The sequence below is a fragment of the Pituophis catenifer genome, unplaced genomic scaffold (assembly GCF_029215685.1).
Source record: "Pituophis catenifer annectens isolate HBS135680 unplaced genomic scaffold, rPitCat1.0.hap2 SCAF_6, whole genome shotgun sequence".
In the NCBI taxonomy this organism is placed as follows: domain Eukaryota; kingdom Metazoa; phylum Chordata; class Lepidosauria; order Squamata; family Colubridae; genus Pituophis; species Pituophis catenifer.
In genome coordinates this window covers 40238561-40260158 of record NW_027256886.1, presented here as the reverse complement: position 1 = coordinate 40260158, position 21598 = coordinate 40238561, and the positions used below count along the sequence as shown (strand labels likewise).

The 21598-nt window shown below is 35.9% G+C and overlaps 1 protein-coding gene across 1 annotated transcript in view; it reads right to left on the bottom strand.

Moving 5' to 3' along the window:
• Positions 1–442: 442 nt before the first annotated feature.
• MYO7B (myosin VIIB) overlaps positions 443–21598 on the bottom strand; it is a 64637-nt gene continuing 43481 nt past the window's right edge. Inside the window, exons 28-47 of the mRNA XM_070944941.1 lie at positions 19976–20149; positions 17373–17600; positions 16479–16646; positions 16116–16233; positions 15907–16033; positions 15082–15251; positions 14031–14212; positions 12570–12697; positions 11347–11504; positions 10679–10832; positions 10162–10317; positions 9599–9704; positions 8661–8774; positions 7727–7814; positions 5650–5756; positions 4901–5086; positions 4047–4163; positions 3656–3739; positions 2413–2532; positions 443–532 (exon numbers count right to left, since the gene is read on the bottom strand). Of these exons, the coding sequence (XP_070801042.1) occupies positions 443–532; positions 2413–2532; positions 3656–3739; positions 4047–4163; positions 4901–5086; positions 5650–5756; positions 7727–7814; positions 8661–8774; positions 9599–9704; positions 10162–10317; positions 10679–10832; positions 11347–11504; positions 12570–12697; positions 14031–14212; positions 15082–15251; positions 15907–16033; positions 16116–16233; positions 16479–16646; positions 17373–17600; positions 19976–20149 (2775 nt within the window). The remainder of the gene's footprint in view (positions 533–2412; positions 2533–3655; positions 3740–4046; positions 4164–4900; positions 5087–5649; positions 5757–7726; positions 7815–8660; positions 8775–9598; positions 9705–10161; positions 10318–10678; positions 10833–11346; positions 11505–12569; positions 12698–14030; positions 14213–15081; positions 15252–15906; positions 16034–16115; positions 16234–16478; positions 16647–17372; positions 17601–19975; positions 20150–21598) is intronic.

The window sequence follows — 21598 nt, the reverse complement described above, 5'->3', positions numbered from 1 at the left end:
TCCAATGGCCAGAAGGCATATATGACACAGAGGCTTGTTTTATGAAGTTCCAACAGTCCTCCAAAAATGAAATTTTCGGCTCATGAGCATGCTGTTTTCTTTCAATGTAATATATTTATAACTGGAAGCAAACATCTTGTTGTACTGTACTGCTGATGGCTAGAATACAGTAAGAATGTGATCAATATTTCTAAGGAAGGAAGTTATAATTATTAAACAGATAATAGTTTGGAACAAAATCTTGATATGCCGATAGTACAATTTGTAGTCAAACCAGGTATGATTAAGCTGCAGTCAGCATAAGCCGACACTTATTTCTGGTATAGAGCAATAGTATGTTTTTTTCGGTTAAAAAAAAATGCAAAGTAACCAAGTCCCGTTTCTTTCAAGATAGCAAATATTGCAAATCTGGCACAACCTTTGCATGATGATAGCTGCATCTTCAGGTAGGGATATTGGACCTTTTCTGTTTGTTTACAATGTTCATTAGCAAATGAATATATGATGTCAACAAGTCATCCATTTTGTAACCCTTGGAAAAAAGGAAAACAATATTTACAGAGATAAACAACATCCACATACCATTCAAAAGAGACCATCAAAAGCCAAAAAGGAAACAAAAAGACCAAAGCACGTCACCAGCAATCAGCACCCAGATGAGCAGATTAACACCAAGATTAACATTAGACCAACAGCCAAAGAAGCAAACAGCCCAATCAAGCAGCCACCAAGATCACTCCCACCAACATTGTTCGGAAAAAGCCAGTAGTATACAGAAAGAGAGCAAACCCCACTCCCTACTAGCACTGAGGTTACCTAGTTTACCTACCTCTTTGGCAAGCTCAAAGAGCCCCAAATTCAACTGGAGCTACAAATACTCTATCAGTAAAGCAATATTAAACCATCCCTTGGATAGAATTACAAATATTTTTTAATAGTTGAAAGGGCATCTTTCCCTATCAATCTATGCAAGCATTTTGCTGGTTCCTACTTAAAGTATAATCTTTGCACAAGCCAGCTTTACTGTAATGGCTAGTCATCTGTTCCTCATAGAGTTGTATACTTAAATATCCTAAAGCCAAGAGGGATTTAGCCTTATGACACTCTGGCCCAAGAAGAACATTTTTCCAATAAGAATTTAGGGGAAAAAGGAGAAGTTGTCTTTTTCAGAATTTTTGTCTATAATGTAGAATAAGGACTATTTTCCAGGTCTGAAATCAAATAAACTGATAATTATTGATGATTACTTTCCAAAGATATTGTGAAATCCATTGTAGAAAGTCAAACTCCCCCAATCGTTTATTATTTCACAAAAAGGAACCAAACTAATTCCCAAATAGACACATCAGCAGGAAGGAAGCAAGATCTGGTTCAATGCCTTCCTAAGTATAGCTTCTACTTCTTTACAATGATTCACAAATATACTAGCACATTTGTCCGTTTCAGAACACACATGAAATGCTACCCAAAAGCAACATCAAAAACTGTATATAGAAATGTGATGAATCAAAACATTTTTTTCTAGGAAGTATAGTAATAGACTTCCTGAAGTCTATTTTGTATGAGCAATTTGTAGATATCTAAATTAAAGCTTCTTCATGAAATATGTTTAGGAAATGTAGAAATCATGCAGGCTAACAATGTTTTGCTGGCTGGAAATCAGGCATCGTTCTTTCCTCCTTTTTTAGCAACCAAAGGGCCATACAGATAGTCTTCGACTTATAACCACAATTGGGCTCAAAATTTCTGTTGCTAAGGCAGTTGTTAAGTGAGTTTTGCTCCACTTTATGACCTTTCCTGCCACAGCTATTAAATGAATTGCTGCAGTTGTTAAATTAGTAACACAGTTATTAAGTGAATCTGGCTTCCGCATTGACTTTGTTTATCAGAAAGTCGCAAAAGAGGCTCACATGATCCCAGGACACTGCAACCGTCATAAGTACATGCCAGTTGCCAAGTGTCCAAATTTTGATCACATGACCATGGGGATGCTGCAATGGTCATAAATGTGAAAAACAGTCAAAAGTCACTTTTTTCAGTGCTGTTGTAACTTTGAATGGCCACTAAATGAATTGTTGCAAATTGAGGACTACCTGTAGCTGGTCGGTTGTGATGCAATAAAATGTTGGTTGGTCAGGCCAAACCTCGTATATTTCTGGAGGATTGGGGAAGAGTGTACAGCTTACCTAAAGCTTTCATTTTTTCTTTCCTTTTATACAGAAAATTAGTAGAAATGTTTTTAGTTTGGTGAGATACCACCAGATTTTAGAGCTGAATAATAAAAAAGGACTAAGTGCTGTACTATATTATTTTCATTAAAGTGGAAGAAAAAACTTTCAATAAATCATTATCCAATTGTTTTCTCCTCCCTCCAAGATCTTTAGCAAACCTGAAAACTTCTGTTTTTCTCACCAGAAATGTCTCACAAAGAATTCGATTTCCTCGTACCAGGTTCCCTATTGTCATGTGAAAATATGTGCTACCACTGCTCCAGTTAGAAATTTTATTGAAGGGATAAAGAGCTAAGATCTCCTGTAGAAAAAAATAAATGATACATGTAAGATTGATAAAATGAAAAGGTCACTATTTTTTTAAAAAAGGGACTTGTGGACTTGGAGACATCAGATCAGATACTTCTAAGAAGCAGTACTTTCATTGTGTTTTTATTTCCACATTACCCTGCAAACGTCTTTTGATTTAAAATAGATTATTTTAGGGACAGCTGTCCCTAGATTGAATTCTTCTAATCATGGGTTGACTTTCCTCTATTGTCATTATTACATGTCATGACTAACTTTATTTAGTAATACGTTTCTCCTTCTCAGCTTTATCAGACCTAATTACAAAAATCCATTGTGATTGATTTTATTTTTCTGTGAAAGAAAACATTCTGAAGAGCCAATGTGAGCAGTAAAGAAAGTGATTGAGACTTCAAAAATTGTTTTATCCAATACTAGCTGGATACCCAGCTTCGCTATGAAACTATGTGATGGGGCTTGATAAATTGACAGTTAAAGCTTGAAAATTAATGAGTAATTACGATCGGCCTCTCCTCTCCCCTTCTCTCTCTCAGCCTTGTCCCACAGAAGTCTATTCTATCATATCCCCTTCTCTTCCTCAGGCTTACCTCACAGAAGCCTCCCCTATCCGATCCCCTGCTTGCTGCTGTGAAAGTAAAACTGAAACTGAAACTCTTCTCCTCTGCTTGTGTTTTGCATTTGGAACAGATTTCTTTTCAGATGGGGAGGGGGAGTACAACTCCTTAGTATCAGAGCATGTTAATCATATTATAGGAAATACTAATGCTCTGATGGTCATTTCAAAAAATCCTTTCTTAGTGAGCACCTAGAAGCCAAGAGGAACATATGTGGCAAATTTCAAGTTTGTAGGCTTAACGGTTGTAGAGATTTTGTGATGATGTGTGAGTGGTATTTTGCTTTTATATATATATAGATATATTCACAACAGAAATAACAGGAGAACTTATACGTTCACAGCCATGGTCAAATAGTTATTTACTTGTAAAATGTTTAGGCTGCTTCAATCTTCTACAATTCTTTACCTAAGAAATGCATTTAATTAATTCTACCATAAATCAATTGTGTGAACCTTTTCCATATTATAATTAAGCCACATTTTTGAAAAAATATCTTACCTTAGTCTTTGAATGTATTATGGAAATCCCTTGCTTGTTGATAGCAATCAATACTATGTCAGGGAAATTTGGCTCTGATGTTTGCTAGCAAAATAGAAGAAGGCAGAATGGGGTCACAGAGCTGTTATTTCATATTGTAACATTAATTGTCATTCTGTTATTAAACACTGGAATCACCAGGACTCTGGAACAAATTACTGTAGGAAGAGGAGTAGGTAAAAAGTTGCTCTTGGGGAGGCAACTAAAATTGGTTAAGGCCATGAGAATCAATCCTCATAGAATTTATAAACGTGAACAATCAATAAGAGATTTCTTTTAGATAGAAAACAACTTAAGATAGTGGCACTCTTCCCTACCCTCCCCAAAAAAGCCCTAGAACCATTGAACTGACCTTCACTTCAAAGAAGGCTGAGCCAAATGTTGGCCAACGATATATGAACTTCAAGAAGGCGACTTTGGCCTCATCCACACTTTTTTGTCCAAGTTTGCTGACAGCAGAAATAATATTCTGTAATGCAACATGAATCAGTTTTTTACCATTAGAATTATTTTCTTGGGTAGGAAGAGAAAGTAGCCTTTCCTTGTACCCATACTTTAGAACTTTTCACTCCAGGATTAAAAATAATATACACTGCTCAAAAAAATAAAGGGAACACAAGCAGAAGACATCTGAGATCTGAATGAATGAAATAGCCTTATTAAATACTTTGTTCGTTACATACAGTAGTTTTGTGTTCCCTTTAGTTGTTTGAGCAGTGAATAAACTACTGTATGTAAAGAACAAAGTATTTAATAAGGCTATTTCGTTCATTCAGATCTCGCATGTCTTCTGCTTGAGTTCCCTTTATTTTTTTGAGCAGTATATTTTGCTATAGGCAGAAATGATGGCACTGCGCACTGTAAATTATTCCTTAAGTTTCCAAATGAGAATTCAAAGAAATGAGTAAAGTGTGGCATGTGTAACAATTAAACAGAAGTATAATAACTATAACAACTACAGAAGTTTTGAAATGATTGTATTAGTGAAAAATTTTGCAAGGAATAAACTAGACTTATTTACAAATGAACTCCACAAAATATATTAAGGTGTTCAGTATTGTAAATCACACAGAATCTATAATTGGGGTGGCACATAAATTATGGAAAATAAATTATTTTCAGTAGCTTTATAAAGCTGATCAATAGAGGAAAGCTAATGCAAGTTTTAAATAATATAATACTAAAATAATGTAAGATTCTTTATACCCGTTTCCACTCCTCTGGGGATAGTATTGGAATCATGTTCTCAGGCACTAGTTCCTTCAGTATTTTAGGTATTGCAGCATATTGTGTTCGATCACTGTTAAAACGAACTCTGAAAATCAGTCCAGCCAGTTGGATGGCATCCTCCTTTGAGCACTTGTGATAGCCTCGCAGATACTTTGGCAGTTCCTGAAACAAAGACCATCAGTACATTGACCCATTCTGTAGTTTGGCTGACATATACACGCAAAAAAAAAAGAAGAGATTTAGCATTGACTGAAATTATTTGCATATTCGAAATGAGATGTGCATGAATGAAAACATGAAAACATTTGCTGTCTTGTACTATTCAGTCCTTATTTCTAGAAAGTTTTTTGCAAGCTTTCCCTTTTGCAGTAAAATATCAAGCTAGAAGCAGAAAGTCTCTGGTTCAGACACATTCTGAAGGCTTGCTTTTCTGGTTGGCTGTGACTTTCAAAATGTAATTTAAGTTACTTTGCAAGGTCAGCTGTAAAAATGCTTTTTAATTTTTTTGTTATCATGGAGAAGACTGATATTTTAATTTAATTAGTTTCAGTTTGATCAATCCAATATATACAGCCAAGAGGTTTGTCTCATTGCCATCAATTATATTGTGTAACCAGTATTTCATATACAGTACGCTATGAAATGTATATATTATGACAAATCAAGCTTTGATGCAAAAATTCACTAAGATAGTCCAACTAGCTGCTGTCATCAATCCTGTTTACCTGATGATAATGAAAGATGCAATCAGCCTTCAAATCCTTCCCAGGTATCACATTCAGCCACAACTTTCTCATGAAATATACCTGATAATTCATAGTGGTGGGAGACACTAGAAAAGCAATGTCAGACATTTGAGTAAAACACTTCAAAGAGGCATGTACAGGCACTTAAATATATATATACTACATTGAACCAGAGCATGAGGAAAAATAAGCTTTCTAGCAACTGGGGAAAAGTTGTATTATTTTTCAGGTCAATTATACTTCAGGTAATTATTCAATAAATCCATGTTTCTGCATAAATGTCTATTTACTTCAATACATTTTTTTCAAGAAGAGATTATCAACATGGAATATGCCTTCTTGCTAGCTAATTCCAAGTGGATTGAGATTGTCCATGATTCTACCAAAATGTTCAGCCAATATGAGCATTAGCATTCTCAGCCTTATGAATTTCAATTGGGGGAAAGCTGACGGAGCATACATGTGGTGTCTCCTGATACAGTTTTAACTTACTTTAGAGTGATTTTTTCCTTAGCACAAAAATGCATCCTCTATCAATTTAGTAGCTAAATAAGAAAGAAACGCACAGGAAATAGTTGCCTCACTACCTGCTTTACTTGTAATAGTAACTATTACAATAGTTAACTCAACGTCTGCAGAAGTCTGCAAGAAGAAACTTGAGGTTAGGAAGATTTCATTTTTATCTTGTTTCGTTTGTGGTTATGTAATATTCAAAAATATCTCAGATACTGCAAATTACCTTTAATAAAGCTAGGTCCAAAAAGTGTCCCTCCTCACTGCCCAGTTTTATGTATCTCATTACTGATAATTAGCTGTCATCCAGCTCTTTGCAGTTCATCTATTGTGAATCCAGTCAAAGCAATGGCTTGATGTATTGAGCCAAGTTTATCTATTCCAATATGCTTGGTTGGGGTGACCTGGAAACTCCACAAGTAACGTCTAACACATCTTCTTAATCAGGTAATTACTACCTCTCATACTAGAACTAAAATATAGCTATTATGACTAGAAGCCGTATATCCTTCAGTGATATATCCTATGCACATTTATCTGAAAGGAAGCCACATTAGACAAAGGAGTTTATTTCCAAATAGACATGCAAAAATACACTGTAAATATTAATTTCTATAAAAAGAAAAAAAGGGAGAGAAATTGAATTACAGAGTTTTTGCTGCTTTTTAATTGGAACCTAGTAAGTTAAAAAGAAGCAGCTGTTATAAGGGAGAATCACAATTCTCAGCTTTTTCAGAAGATATTGGATACGTTTTTGGTGGCTGTAGCTTGGAAGTAGTAAATCTTTATTATTTAAACTGAGACAGTTTTAGTTGTCTGCAGGAATTAATTCAAATTGCTATGAAGGGATGCATCATGGCAATTTGAATTAATTTAGTAGTCCATGGGCTAATAAATAGTACTAAACAATCCATGACTCGTTGGGTCATCCTTTTAGAGATATTTCCTTACCAGGTTTCTAAATGCTTTCAACAATGATGGAACTCCTAATGTATTGCCTTCACTGGAAAAGTTGAGATACACACAATATATGTATCTGCTTGAAAATAGTCCATGTTGAACTATATAGCACAGTCAAACATTAGCACAGGAAAAGCTTTATGTCATTTTGTATCATTTCATAAACTGTTTTATTATTATTTTTATGTCATAAAATGCTTTATAAAATTGGCCAAACACACTCTATAAGTTAGCCCATTTGAGGTATCTTGGTTCAAAAATTGCTGCTTTATGATGCACTGTTTCGCCTAGTAAAAAGTTACAGGAACAAGAGCTTTATATAGATGGAGGTACTCCCTACTATTCTAGTAACTTTTTTGTAACAAGAATTATAAGCCATTGCTTTATAGATAGTGCAGAGCAAAGTTAATTTTATTTTTTATTTATCAAATGTACTGTAGGTACTGCTTATTCTATTTTCAATAATTGAGGGTATTGACCAAAGTTTTGAACTCTCAGATGGATAATTTCCCTTTGATAAAGAAGCACAAACAGCTTCTAGGTTACTGTCAACACCCAATATTTCATCTTTCCATCTCCATACCCTCTTTTCCTGGCCTGTTCTTCCGATTCCAGTCTGTCACCTGCCTTAAGGAGTCAAAGAAATAATCTGCTTCATTCTGGCTGATCACCTAGAATAGACAATAAAAGGAAGCTGAGTTATTACAAAAAAATTGAATTTATTAGTGCTCTGAGACAACATTCCAGAAAAACTGGCATAAACTGTCAGCTGCCTTTCTGGCACAATTAAAGATGCTTTCTTATATCAGGATGATCTCCCCACACAAGCAGTCTATTTCTGCTCTTACATCATTGACTGGGTAATTTTTGTAGGTCCCCATTTAAGAGCAGCAGCCAACTCCACGATTTCTGTACTGAAGCCAAACATAGGGAATTAATGGAATTGAAGCTGTATGTATGCATGCATGTATTTATTTATTAAATATGTATAGCCACCCATCTCAGGAAAAGCTACTATGAGAAGTGAACAACGATCAGATAAAACAACACATGTATAAAGCAATCATTATAATAGCTGTAGGTGGTCTCTTTTCAGCTTCAATGTATGTGGGAGATTAAAATGTAACTTTTACCATAGAGATTAATTTAACTTGCTTAACTTCGTGGACTTGATACACTGAATGTTATTGTTTATTATATATTTTTCTAAATTGTCTAAAGCTAAAAGTTGTTGGACTGAGTGGCAAGTAAAAGTCATTGAATTAAAATAATAACATCAACATCAACAACAATCCTCTAGAATATAACTCAGAATAAAAATAAAGAACAGAAATTAAACAAAAACTGCAGAGCAGTGACGGAAATGATGCACAGTGGAGCTCACACAGAATAAGATGACAAAACAGCCATTTGGATATCTGAGGAATAAGAAGCAAAAATGTTCTTAGACCCATCAAAACTTTCTAGTTCTCCACATCTCTTCATCAGATGGAACTGATATACTCATGTCAAATTACCTTATCTGAAATCTTGATAAAGAGGCTAAATCCATCCAAGGAGCTCAATTCCATCTTGTTGCCTATCATCTGACATAGATCCCATACTTTTGTGTTTGTTCCTACATCAAAAACCTGGAACATAAGAACAGGAAGCTAAAATGACTAGTTTGGAAGGAAAAATGATAGGGGCAACTTGCACAGGTGTACAGGCTGCTAAAAGTAGGCTACCTGCCTGCTTGGCTGTTTGTTATTGGAAAATGAAGCAAAATGTATTTAAGAACACAATTTATCTGATTATCAGATGCTGAAAAAAGCAACAGAAGATGACTATTACCATTATCACTCCTTAGGCTTTGCTCAGGTGTGCCTAGATAGACCATGATAGATAGATGAGAGATAGATGAGAGAGAGAGAGAGAGAGAAAGAAGAGAAGGGAAGGAAGGAAGGAAGGAAGGAAGGAAGGAAGGAAGGAAGGAAGGAAGGAAGGAAGGAAGGAAGGAAGAAAAGAGGATGGATGGAAGAAAGAAAGAAAAGAAAGAAAAGAAAGAAAGAAAGAAAGAAAGAAAGAAAGAAAGAAAGAAAGAAAGAAAGAAAGAAAGAAAAGTTTTATAGACTGCCCTTCTTATCTCAAGGTAACCTTCTGATTCACCATATTACCTATTACCTTCTGATTCACCATAACAGTTTCTCTCAATAAACACTTCTTCCAAGCTGATTTTTTTATTTTTCTCTCTTCCCCACCCATTCCACAGACAATGATGAAATTTTTATCCCACCTTTTTATATATAACTCAAGAAGGCAAGAATACTTTACTCCTGCTTCCTATTCCCACCCTCCCATCCATAATGACAAATCTCTGAAGTAGGTTGGGATGAGAGAGATAACTGGCCCTAAAGAAGAGTCCTCTTAAACCTGGAATATATATCAATATTAAAATAAAAGAACTTAACCTTACCTGCTCTATCTCATTTGGAAAATGAATCTTGTGTGAAATCTTGGTGATATTATTCTGAATTGCCTCCACTTCTACACTGTGTGGAGCCCACTTCCGACAGCCACTCCTGAAGAACAGAAATACAAATGGCTCTTAAAACTACCTTTGATTGAGAAGTTCCTAATGCTAGCATAAGAGGGTCAATTTTCACCAGCCTCACAGGAAAGATAGTTGAGGTGGGGGTAAAAATAGAGACAACTGAAGCCGAAGGTGTTTTTTTTTTTTTTTAAACATAGACACAGTTTCTATCCATGTATGCAATAAAATAACATATATATTTTGGACCAGAGAATGAAGAGAGAGAAAACAAATTGCATTCACAAAAAGACCTTAAAGAAAAACAAAACCACTAAAGGATGAGGAGACTAAATTAATCTCTCCTCAGGAAAGAAAGATTATCCTCTTCATAATGATTGTAGTTTAGTTTATACATTATATGGGTTCTATAGACCTGATTAGCATTCTGTATTTGTTTAAAGAAGAAAAAGCATGAGCCAATCCCTGAGAATTAAAAAACCTTGTACCTCATCACTTTCTGAATCCTATGTCTGCATTCCAATGCCAGATTCTCCTTCAGACGAGTCTCAATGAACTTCTGAACATGTTTCAGCAATGATTTACTAGGTGGAAAAAGGCCTGTACAGAGCCACAGTAACTGCCAACCACTATTCAGGCTATACCTGCCAATTTGATGAATAATTTCAAAATTTGCATACAAATATCCATAACCTAAGCCAAAAAAATTTCAGACTTAGAAATCTATTAGGCAACTTAGACTGATTTTATGATTTGTGCTTTCTTTATAGGGATGCATGTTAATAATTTTTTGTTGTGAAACTCAAGGAGTTTCTGGAATCCAACTGCAGCTCCCCTTCCCCCCAAGACCCACAGATCAATATGTTCTTTTTTGTTGCAACCACTAATATAAAATCTATCCTATTGAGAGAACTCCCAAATTAATATTCCAAGCTGGCACTTCCAGTACCAACCTAAATAGTTATGTCAACTGGAAACATTTAATTGGAAATATTTTTTCATTACCTGTTGTGGTTTTCTGTTAACTGTTTCAAGATCTGACAATAGACCTCATCTTGCAGAGTATCCTCCTGAATTGCCACTAAAAATATCTGGTCAGTAAGTTCCACAGAAGATCTCTCTTGCTTTGAGGGATAATCTCCCATGTATTTCATAATGGGTGAGCAAACAAAATATAAGGAAAGATTTAACAAAAAAATAAGTACAGACTACAAACCAACTCAAAACTCCTTCTGAGTGCAGCATGTAACCACTTAGTGAATGCTCTTTAGTAGAAGCTAGATTTGACTATTAAGATAGTGCTCTCTTACATACCTATTTTATACTAACACATCTTGTTGCCCAAATCTTTTTGTTTGCCCAAATTCTTTTAACATAATTATTTTGTTTTCTCTGACAATCACCATTAATGTAAATTTTTTCCTGGATTATCCAATTTGGTCACCTAAAATCTGGATTCACTCTTTATCCTCTTCTCAATTTTCTGCACTCAAATAAATTAAACCATGTCAAACAATTAACAAAAATGTAAAGGTATTTATCAATACCTATGTGTTTGTTCACTTTTTATTAAAAATATTTCCAAGTCAGGGACGGAAGCGTAGAAACCAGTTCATAGAAAATAATTATATTCTGCCCATTACCAAATAAACTGACTTTAGCATAAAGGATATCAATGAAGGTCTGGTAAGCAAAATCCCAGAGGTCTGGATTAGAACACACTTTCTTTAGCAAAGGTTTTTTCAGGGGCTCCCTAGAATGAGCCCACAGATGACTCCGCCCTCGCGACTTGGGTAAAACAGCCTTGCTGATTGACTCCTTCTCAGGTACTCTGAAGAAACATAAAAATATTTCAAAACTTGGTCTGATCAATACAGACAACTAACTCATACCTGTTGTTTATAGGCTAATATAGTTAGAATCTGGATCTTCCCTAAGATTCTCTAGCCATATCACCACTTACCACTCAGAATTAGAATTAATTCATAAAGTAACAAAAGGACAAAGCCATTTTCATATAGCAAAATCCTAAACCTCTCGGTTAACATCTATCAGAAAGAATCAAACAAATTAAAAAGTTGATATGGATATACACCTGTTGTCAAATGGCAATTCCTTTTTATAAAAGAGGTATTTAGAGTGGACGAAAACACTTGAAAGTTTGAACTAGGATCCAGAAAATGTGCTACCCTATCAGGCTTTGAAACTAAAGAACTATATGTACCGGGATGGTCTGGATGGAAGACTCACAGAGCAACATGGGACTGAACTACACATCAGTCTTTCCAATTTACAGACATGGCTGTAATGAATGGGGGGTTGAAGATAGAAGAGGATCTGCCTCTCTCTTCAATATACCCAATATGGTACTGAGGTGGCAGTAGAAAGATGGCCGCAGCAAGGTGGCGGTAACGAGTTGTCCCAATCCAGTTTGTATGTTTTACAGAGGAATATCCCCTATAAATGCAGTGAACTGAAGCAGTACCAATTTGCCCTCTCTAATGCCTTTTGGGTGCTGTGATTATTTAATGCTAATATTCCCTTGTAGCACTTATCAGTCTGAGCTATTTCTTAGTGCAGTCAGTATTAGTTTATGAAAGCAAACTTTAAGATAGCACTTTAGTATTGTTATGGAAAGCTCTTTCTCTAGTTCACTCTATTTTTTTGTACGTTAGTAATAACAATTTATTTTAATGATGTCCTTCACACAGAACAATCACACATGGACCAGATACCCTTTCTGAGGAGACCAGTATGGAAGACAAAATAGAATTTAATAACTAATACAGATTTTAATGCAATACTCATTGATTCTTCCTCAATTAGGCTTAAAAGGCAATACAGGTATATTTTTCAAGGAAATGTAAAAAATTGTATAAAATATAATAAGGTATACCTGAAGTACTCATAGGAGAATTCTTCCAGAGTATAGGGCTTCACATTTGCATTCTCTTCCTCGGTTTCTTCCACATGAGAGTTTAGTGATACTAACCTCCGTTGTTCAGGTGACATCATCAGCAAGCTCTGGAAAGATATGGCCATTTGAAGACACTTCACATATTGTCATGGCAGCAACAAATATTAGAAATTAAGTCCATGTATGGATTTTTGGGAAAATATTTGTGAGGAGGACTTCTCTTTCTGCCAGATTTGCTCAAAGATGTTTGACAGAAAAAGAGAAGGAAGGAAGCACATCAGCATTTTTCTAATGTTAGAGGATTCATTCCAAAAAGATTCTGAAAGGGGCTAGTGCTGTACTTGAACAAGACCAACAGAACACATTTTGAAATTTAGCAATTAATTATTTTAAATCTATATATTTAGGGCAATAGACAATATTTTTTAATCTCACATAGATTCTGATAACAATCCTACAAGAATAATCACATTTATAACTCATTATATTAGTTACCTATGAATTACAGTAATTTTCTGTGCAGGCTTTATGATGCTGTTAAATAAAGCCATGCAGGAAAATTAGTACAAGGGCAAAGTTAACTTTTAAAACTAAAGAACTAAAAAAAAAAGGGAGGGGGGGGGAAATCTGTCTGCATATATAAATTCTGAGCATCCACAGTGAAACACAGTATTGAGGTCCCAAATTAAAAGGGAAATTCCAAGTGGAGAGTAAATCTGCCATTAGAGGAAACACTGCAATAGTTCAATATCCAAACATGTAAACTAGCAGCTAGAAAGAACAGCTGAAACTGTACAAAGATTTGTGGACCAAAGTCTATCAAGGCCTAAAAAGATTGATATTCCACATATTGAAAAGAAAGTGACAATATTATTACTTGGATTAATTACCATAATCTCTTCAATCATTAGAAGCATGTTTTCAAGTCATCAGATTTGAAAAGATGCAGAGAAGAGGTTTAGGAATTATTTCTATGCTTGTTGGAAAGCCTCAATCAGGCTATCAAAAGGGATTAGACAAACGTCATTAGAAGGAAGAGCACAGCTTCTAAACAGTAATCTGTTTTAATCTGGTGACTGGGCATCAGGACAGCCTAAAATATCTCTCCCTTACTGCAATGAAAAAGGCTGATCTGTGTGTCTTTTTAAAGAAGAAATTATTGTAATGAAAAAGTGAAATGGGAATTTGGCTTAAGTATTCTTACAAATTAAACCTAGTCAGTGGCTGAAGTACTATGCCTTGTTTGCCATCTGACTAGAAAGAAACAAGATAAACTGGAGTGGTAAAGAACATTTTAGAGGTTGACAAGGAGCCATTTTATAAGAGTCGCCCCCAACCCTTCTTTTTTCCACTACTAGTTTACTATCGTTATTATTCAGGGGATAAAGTGGCAGTCATTTGTCAGAGTTAAGCATTGCACCTGCATTATTTGATCCTTACCAATATTTGACTGGAAGGCTTTGTAACTGTAGGGATGATATAAATGGTCTCTGATGACACAAGCCCAGAACCATTGGTTCGCTCATTTTGAGCAGGGATCCAGCCTTGATTTTCTCCTAGTCTTTTGTCCTGGGTTAAAATCAACAAGTCCCCCTTCTTGTAAGCCAAAATGGTAGTGTCACCTGGAAAACAAAAACTGAAGCATGTTATTTCAGCTATTATACATCAGATCTAAAATGCATGATGATGTTTCAGATTGAAGCATGAGTCCACTTTCTGACAATGACAAAACGCCATTGTCTCTATTTTGTGTAAGCATAGATACTTCAGGTTGTGTCATAAGTGCTTATAACATGTTTAATATCAACAATGTTTTCTACTACTTCTTAATCTTTCTCATTTCCAAAAAATGTCTGCTGTGTAGAAAAAGACTACATTATGTTTTTTACTAGCACTGAGAAAAGAAATAGCCTGATTACCCTTTTCTCTGCAATTGATAGTGTACACCACTAGGAAAAATAAAATTACACAAAGATAACAAGTAAGTTCCTCATGAATTCCCAAGAAGAAAACTGAAAGGAGCCTAAGTAGAACTTGGATAAGAGAATAATATCAACTGGCAGAAACTGGGAGAAAGAGCCTAAACTCAAAGTCTTTTCTAGCCAATCTTGTTTCTTGAGAAAAGAGTGTAAAAACAATGTATAAGCAAACTTTCAAAAGATAGATGATGATAAGGATCTAATACATCTGTAGTTGTTTTTGCATCATATTACTCTGCCTACCCCTATATTACTTGGAGAATAAGTGGAGAATGGCATAAGAATGGATAAACGTATTGCATGTGTGGCTCTTTTCCTCTTTCTCCCGTTTTTCTTTTCTCTTGAACTTTCTTTTCGAGTTTAATTTGTATTATCTTTTATTATTTTTAAAATAAATATTGTTAATTGTTATGTCTTACAGCACAGTATGCAATGGAACTTTTTCCTTTCCATGCTATAGATTTTTTTCTGTTGAACATCAACACACAATAAATATAATATACATAAGTTACCTTGTAACTTTTTGTCTTGTATTGCTACCGCATAAAGTGATCGCTTTTTCAGTCCTTCCAGGAACATGACTATTAATTCTGCAATTGCAACACTATTGACAGATGTCAAGACAAACTCTTCACCACGCAGTGTGCTAAGGGTGCAGCTTTGCCCAAATGTCTTGACTCCCCTGTAGTCACAAAATATTTCAAAAGAAAATAGTTTGTAAAATGGCAAGAAAACAAAAGTCTGGATTCCTTAAACATCTAACATAAGCAAGGAGTAAACATTTCTAAATATAGAAGTGTTCCAAATCGACAACCATTAGTGCTACTAAAAAGATCACATTGTGTAGCTTTTCTTTCTTTATAATTTTTTTTGTATAGAAAACAATAATATTGTAAGTAAACACAGGACGGCTATACATGGAAACACAGAAAAGCCAAAAATTGAAGTCCAGATACTTTGTAAAATCCTGTGCACAAAGCATATACTTGCATAATCAAAGTAGTTGTAATGCTCCTAGAAGCTGAAATAGAATTACTTTGGTTAATTCAACTCCTCATCTCTCTTTACAGAGATAAATTATATTGCATTAGATTCTCAACCCAGAGGACACAATATTTTAAGAGCTAGAAAAATATTTTCTGAATAAACAAACTCACTACGTTTATTCCTTAGGGAGAGAAAGCTATGCAAATCAAAGAACATGGAAACTCTTTCAGTTCTTATGACACAATAACAAAAGAATCAAATATGGACAATGATATAATAGCAGGTAAACATCATTTTTCCTATATATTGACAAAGAGCTCTTTCCAGTCCAGCATGTCCAATAACAGTACCTGTTGGTATGGATGCCAGTAATTTCTGGAAAAGACAAGTCTAGAAGTCTTCTTTCAGTGTCATCTAGGAAACATATACCTTTCCAATTAATTGCCACAATGAAATGTTTCTTTGGCAGACTGGGCCCTGCAAACACAAAATAAATATTAGACTTTCTCAACTTCTCACTATACCCCCTCCTATACAAAGTATGTTGCCATCACAGTACCTGAAAATTTAGTAACTTCAAAGAATCTAGAAAAGAGCAGAGGCCACTGATCACGGGCAAAGTCTACCAGCTGCTCCTTTACACATTGAGGGGAAATCTGGTCCTGTGTGTAAGTCGCCTACAACATACAAGAAATATATTGCAGTTCAGTGGGTATTTCTTTCTTAAATACAGTATACATTGCACAAAGGCCTTCAAGTACATCTGACAATCTTCACATATTTATTGTTTAATCATCAAGTTACAGATAAAAAATTACAATGGAAATGAATTTAGGCATTCCATTCATACTTGACTTCACAGCTGTAGTAGAAATAGAAGCTAATATTAATGTCAAATCCTACATCATTTGGATGTTCATACTTTAGCGTGAGCATATGTGATGAGGTTCGCCCACTTCTCTTGGGATTTGGATCTTAGTAGCTTTGCTGGGATACATTCTTGGAGAATACTTTGAACCAACTCATTTTGGATGGACTCTCCAAACTTGATATAACAGTATTTGGCTCCAATTTCCACCATGTCCTCCTCCTATAACAATTAATCAGATTAGTCAGTTTTCTGGAAGAGTTCTTAATCCACCTTCATTCCCTAGGCCTCATTAGCTAGGCCAAACAAATGACATATTAATGTATTACTAGGAGAAATAAGCTTAAAATAAAATAAAACAAAGCCCTTCATGGCATGGGACCAGGATGCTTGAGGGACCTTCTCATCCCACTGGGATTGGCCCGCCCCACCTGTGCTGGCAAAGGAGACATGCTGTGGGCCCCATTGGCCAGGGAATTCAGCTGACTGTGTCCAGGAGGAGAGCCTTCTCTACTTTTGTGCCTGCCTTTTGGAATATTTTACCCCTCTTCTCTCCCCCCCCCCAGTGAAATTGGCTCCAAGTTTCCTGTCCTGCCACAAGGATTTAAAAGACCTGGTTCTGCCAGCTGGGTTGGGGCTCCAATGGAGGAGTTTCACATGAAAAGTGGTTTATAGATAATAACAGATGCTATCATCCCTCTTCTCATCCTACCCTCTCCCTCCCCATCTTTTAACTGGATCTTTACAGTATTTTATTTATGTCTTTTAGGTTTTGGATAGTTTGTATCTTTATAAGATTATAAGCTGCCCAGACTTACCCTGTGGTAAGATGGGCGGCCAATAAATTTTACAAACAAACAAATAGTACGTAGAGCAATGGATTTAGAATGATAAATAATTCTTGTCAGAGATATGCCCTTAAAAAGTCAGAGTACAAAAAAAATCTACCTTTTCACAGCAGTATTCTCCAAACCGGAGGCCACGTATTATCTGATAATAGATGAGTTCAGTACTGATGGGATCTTCTTTGGAATTATGCCAGGGGGTGAAGATCTCTTTTCTGAAGTACAGACGCCAAGGAGTATACTGTACATGACCACCCTTCTCTTTTTCCTGTTGTTCACACTGAGAAATGGCATCCATGATGTGATCCCGTCCACTGCCCAGTGACCAGACCTAAGATCATTGGTAAGGGGGGAAAAGTCTGCTCAGTTAAAGAAGTACAAATTGCCTTGAAAAACTTAATATGATAAAAATTGAATGAAAATTGCACAAAAGTTATAAAGGAGAATTAAGTATTCTCCTTTACTTAAGTAGTATTATGTATAGCTATACATAAATAAGATGGCAAAAGGAGGGGATGGCCTCATTATATATTCTTCTACATTATTTGTAGGGCAAGGTGAAACAGTCTCTGAATTGACACAGATTGGGAAGTTACATTATATTAATATTCCTAAGTATGTCTGTGTAAACAAAGATAAAAATGCCATCAAGAGGATACCGAATTGCAACAGGTTAAACAAAACAATCTAATAAATAAATTATATATATTTTGAAGTGATAAAAATAAATTTCCTAGTACGTCTCTTTGTAAACTGCACTAACATTCATTACAATAACAACAGCTCATTTTTTTTTAATTCCAAGAATGTCAACTGAAATTTGACTGTATTTGTCTTAAGGTCAACCTGAAACTTTGCTGACTTAAATTCTGGCTAAAAAGAACATTCTGGGGTGAGTCCTTGGAATAACTTATACTTTGGGATAGTTACATCTCTTCCTTGAAAAAGCAAATAGATTGTGGCCTATCCCCGTTAGCTGTATGCTCTAGGGGAAAAGATAAAGCCTTGGAAGACTCAAGCAGAGAATGTTGGACTAAGAGGTATTCCAAAGGATAGGAAAAATTGACGTTTTCACTATTGCAAGTTTTTAGATGTTCCTTTTCTCATCCTGAAATAATTTTATCACATCCTTCACACTCCATCTAAGGCAGGGGTGTCAAACTCAATTTCATTGAGGGCTGCATCAGGGTTGAGCTTGACCTCAGGAGGCCAGGTTGGATGTGGCCAGGGTGGGCGTGGCCAGCTTGATGTCATTGTGTTGGGGGTGCCTGTGGTGGCCCAAGCATTCTGCTAGCAAAAACGGGCTCCCAAGCTTCGTTTTCAGCTGAGACAGCCTCCTGCAACCCTATGCCAGCAAAAACAGAGCTCGGGAGGCCATGCGCAGCCCTTGCGAGCTCCGTTTTCGGCTGGGATGTCCTTCTGCAACTCTCTGCCAGTGAAAACGGACCTTGGGAGGCCACACACAGCCTCCCGAGCCCTGTTTTCACTGGCAGAGGCACCACAGGCCAATCTTCGCTGTTTCCAGGGTGGCTCTGCAGGCCAGATGTAAGCACCCTGTGGGCCAGATCTGGCCCGCAGGCCTTGAGTTTGACACCTCTGATCGAAGGGCATTTAGTTTTGCATTATTTGATGCTTGTTTTCAATGACTTCTACAGGTAACTATCACCACATTCCTTATTAGAGTCACTTTTGTGAGGTTCAGTTTATGGCACATGGATTATCAGTATGCTCCTGATGTCACAGATGGTGCCTTGATCTCATTGAAGTACTTAGTAGTAAGCTTTCTCAGCTAATGCAATAAGTGATTATAAATCAGCTGCGATAAGATCAATGGCCTGAAATATCTAAGAAGGCCACAGAATTCTTAACCAAAGCTGTGGTCTTTAGGCACCAATGGCTTTATTCTACAATTAGATAAGTCCAATATTTGATTCTGTTTTTGTTTTGCTTCTCTATCCACTTACATTCACAGTTGTTGACTACCTTGTGCCAAGGAATTTCCTGTACCTCTACTCTTTACTTTTCTGTCAAGTTTTATTACCTACATCATACTGGTTTTGCTTTGCTGCAAATACTGTCTGTCTGTCTCATTAATTTCTTTACTCTGTCAGTCTATGACCATCTATTAAATAAGTAATTCCAAGAACAGTCTTAACCTCAACTCCAAAGGGGCCTTTATGTAAATATTGAGCAAATTGAAAAAAAGTTCACTCAGATTGAGTATGCAAAGAATGAATTACTTATGTAGACTGACTAAAATGAACATTAAATACATGATCAGTATGATAGTGACACATATGAAAAAAATACACAGCCCTTTGGATCACGTGGGTTATTTTGTTTTCACACAATGACATTCATATGATCAGATTAAATAGAAGAATACATGGGGGAAATCCCCTGGCTGCACCAAAAAAGCAAACTATCAATTCTGATTATGTGAATTTCTTTAAGTTATAAAACCTCTTAGTGCTATTTATATGAAAAAAGGGTAAACAGCTGGTGAAATCTGGGAAGAGATGGAAAGTGCATTTTTATATCTAGAGCCCTGGACTGGCAAGAAAAGCCCAAACCACCCAGGAAAGTATTTTATGAAATAATGTTCTCACCCTAGGATACAAAAATAACAGAGTAGAAATGAAAATATTTTTAAAAGTGTGCTTTTCCAGAACATTTAGATTGACATGACACATAACTTCATTTTACCTTATCATACAAAGCAATGTAGAGAGAGAAACCAAATGTGTCTTTCAAGTTCATTTGATCAGCTACCAGCTGGCAGATCTCCTTTGCAGTGGAGGCTGAATCTGCAAGCACTTTGGTACTGTTGCCATTCATCATGATTACACTAAGTGTAATTGGTTTCTTACTCTTGGTTGCCTAAAAAATAAAGTTAAGTAAGTACTAAGAAATAGAAGTCTATTCTGAACATGAAGAAGATTGAATCTCAGCTTTTACAATATAGTGTATATAAATGATCTACATCTAGTTAGGGAAGGGTTTGTGAAATTATTAGAATAGATTAATCAATATTTAACTTGTCCATGCCTTTTAGTGCCTTAATGCTAAAAAAGTGGCAAATATCTGTAGCTTGAGTGTAGAATGAGGGTGGAGGTTCGTTCTCTGAACTCTTGGGTTGGTTTCGAATGTTTCGCTACCAAGCTGGGTAACATCTTCAGCAAAGTTTAGGGGAGATCAGTGTCAGTGTTCCTCTGTTTATAAGGGCTTCGTGTGGTCAGTAGGTCTTATGATGGGAAGGTCACATCAGGTGGGTCTTGTGATGGGTCAAGTGTGGGTTGCATCAAGTGATGGTCTTACGATGGGTTAGGTGTGGATCACGTCAGCAGCATCGATCCTCAACCAACCCATGCAACCCATGCCCCCAACCAGCACTTCACCTCCCAATGATCCTCACCTAATGTTATCTCCCCATCACAAGACCCATCACAAGACCCTTACTTGATGTGACATCCCCAACACAAGACCTACTGACCACACAAAGTTCTTATTAACAGAGGAACACTGACACCCCTTAAACTCTGTTGAAGATGTTATCTAGCCTGGTAATGAAATGTTTGGAAACCAATCCACAAGCTTGGAGAACGAACCTCTGCTCTCAGGTATGTTCTTCTATGCTTAAATGTAAATGGTATTATCCAGAGATGTTTTTTCTCATCATCAGGTTCCTCTTATGATGTTTATTCATAAAGTTACAGCCACTAAAGTCCTTTCCAATGTTAATCTTTTTCTGTTTGATAGTTGCTCCTTTCAACTCTTTCCCGTTCTCTCAAGATATTAGTAAGATCTTTTCTCTCTTGAATAGCTGATCTTTCCCCACAGCCAATTCATATTGCTTTTGACAAAGGTAATTGCTAACTTTTTTTACTTACCCTTTTTATAGCAAAAATTCAATTTTGAGGGGTAAATATAATAATTCAGTAATTTAATTTATTTTCTTTCACAGGAAATAAACTTGTATTTGTGCAATTTAAAGAAAGTTCTGGAAAAAATACTGATTTTTGCTTGCTTACTTAGAATGGCTAGTGCAGCAAATGTGTCTCAAATGAAGGCTGTTAAAAGAAAGAGAACATGGAATTCATAAGAAAGTCTAGCTAAATGGTGTCAGCTGGATTCCTCATAAGAAGTGAATGAAGAGAGCTAATGTGGAACCTACTCTAAGCGACTTCAGGCGTGGAAGGAAACGTAAGATATCAGAAAAAGGATGTAAAATAATTGGCCATTCTGTTGAGGACAATGGCAATTCTAATCTAACATAGCTGGAGGATATCAGACTGGAAAATATTAATTTAGATAATTAGAATTACCTAT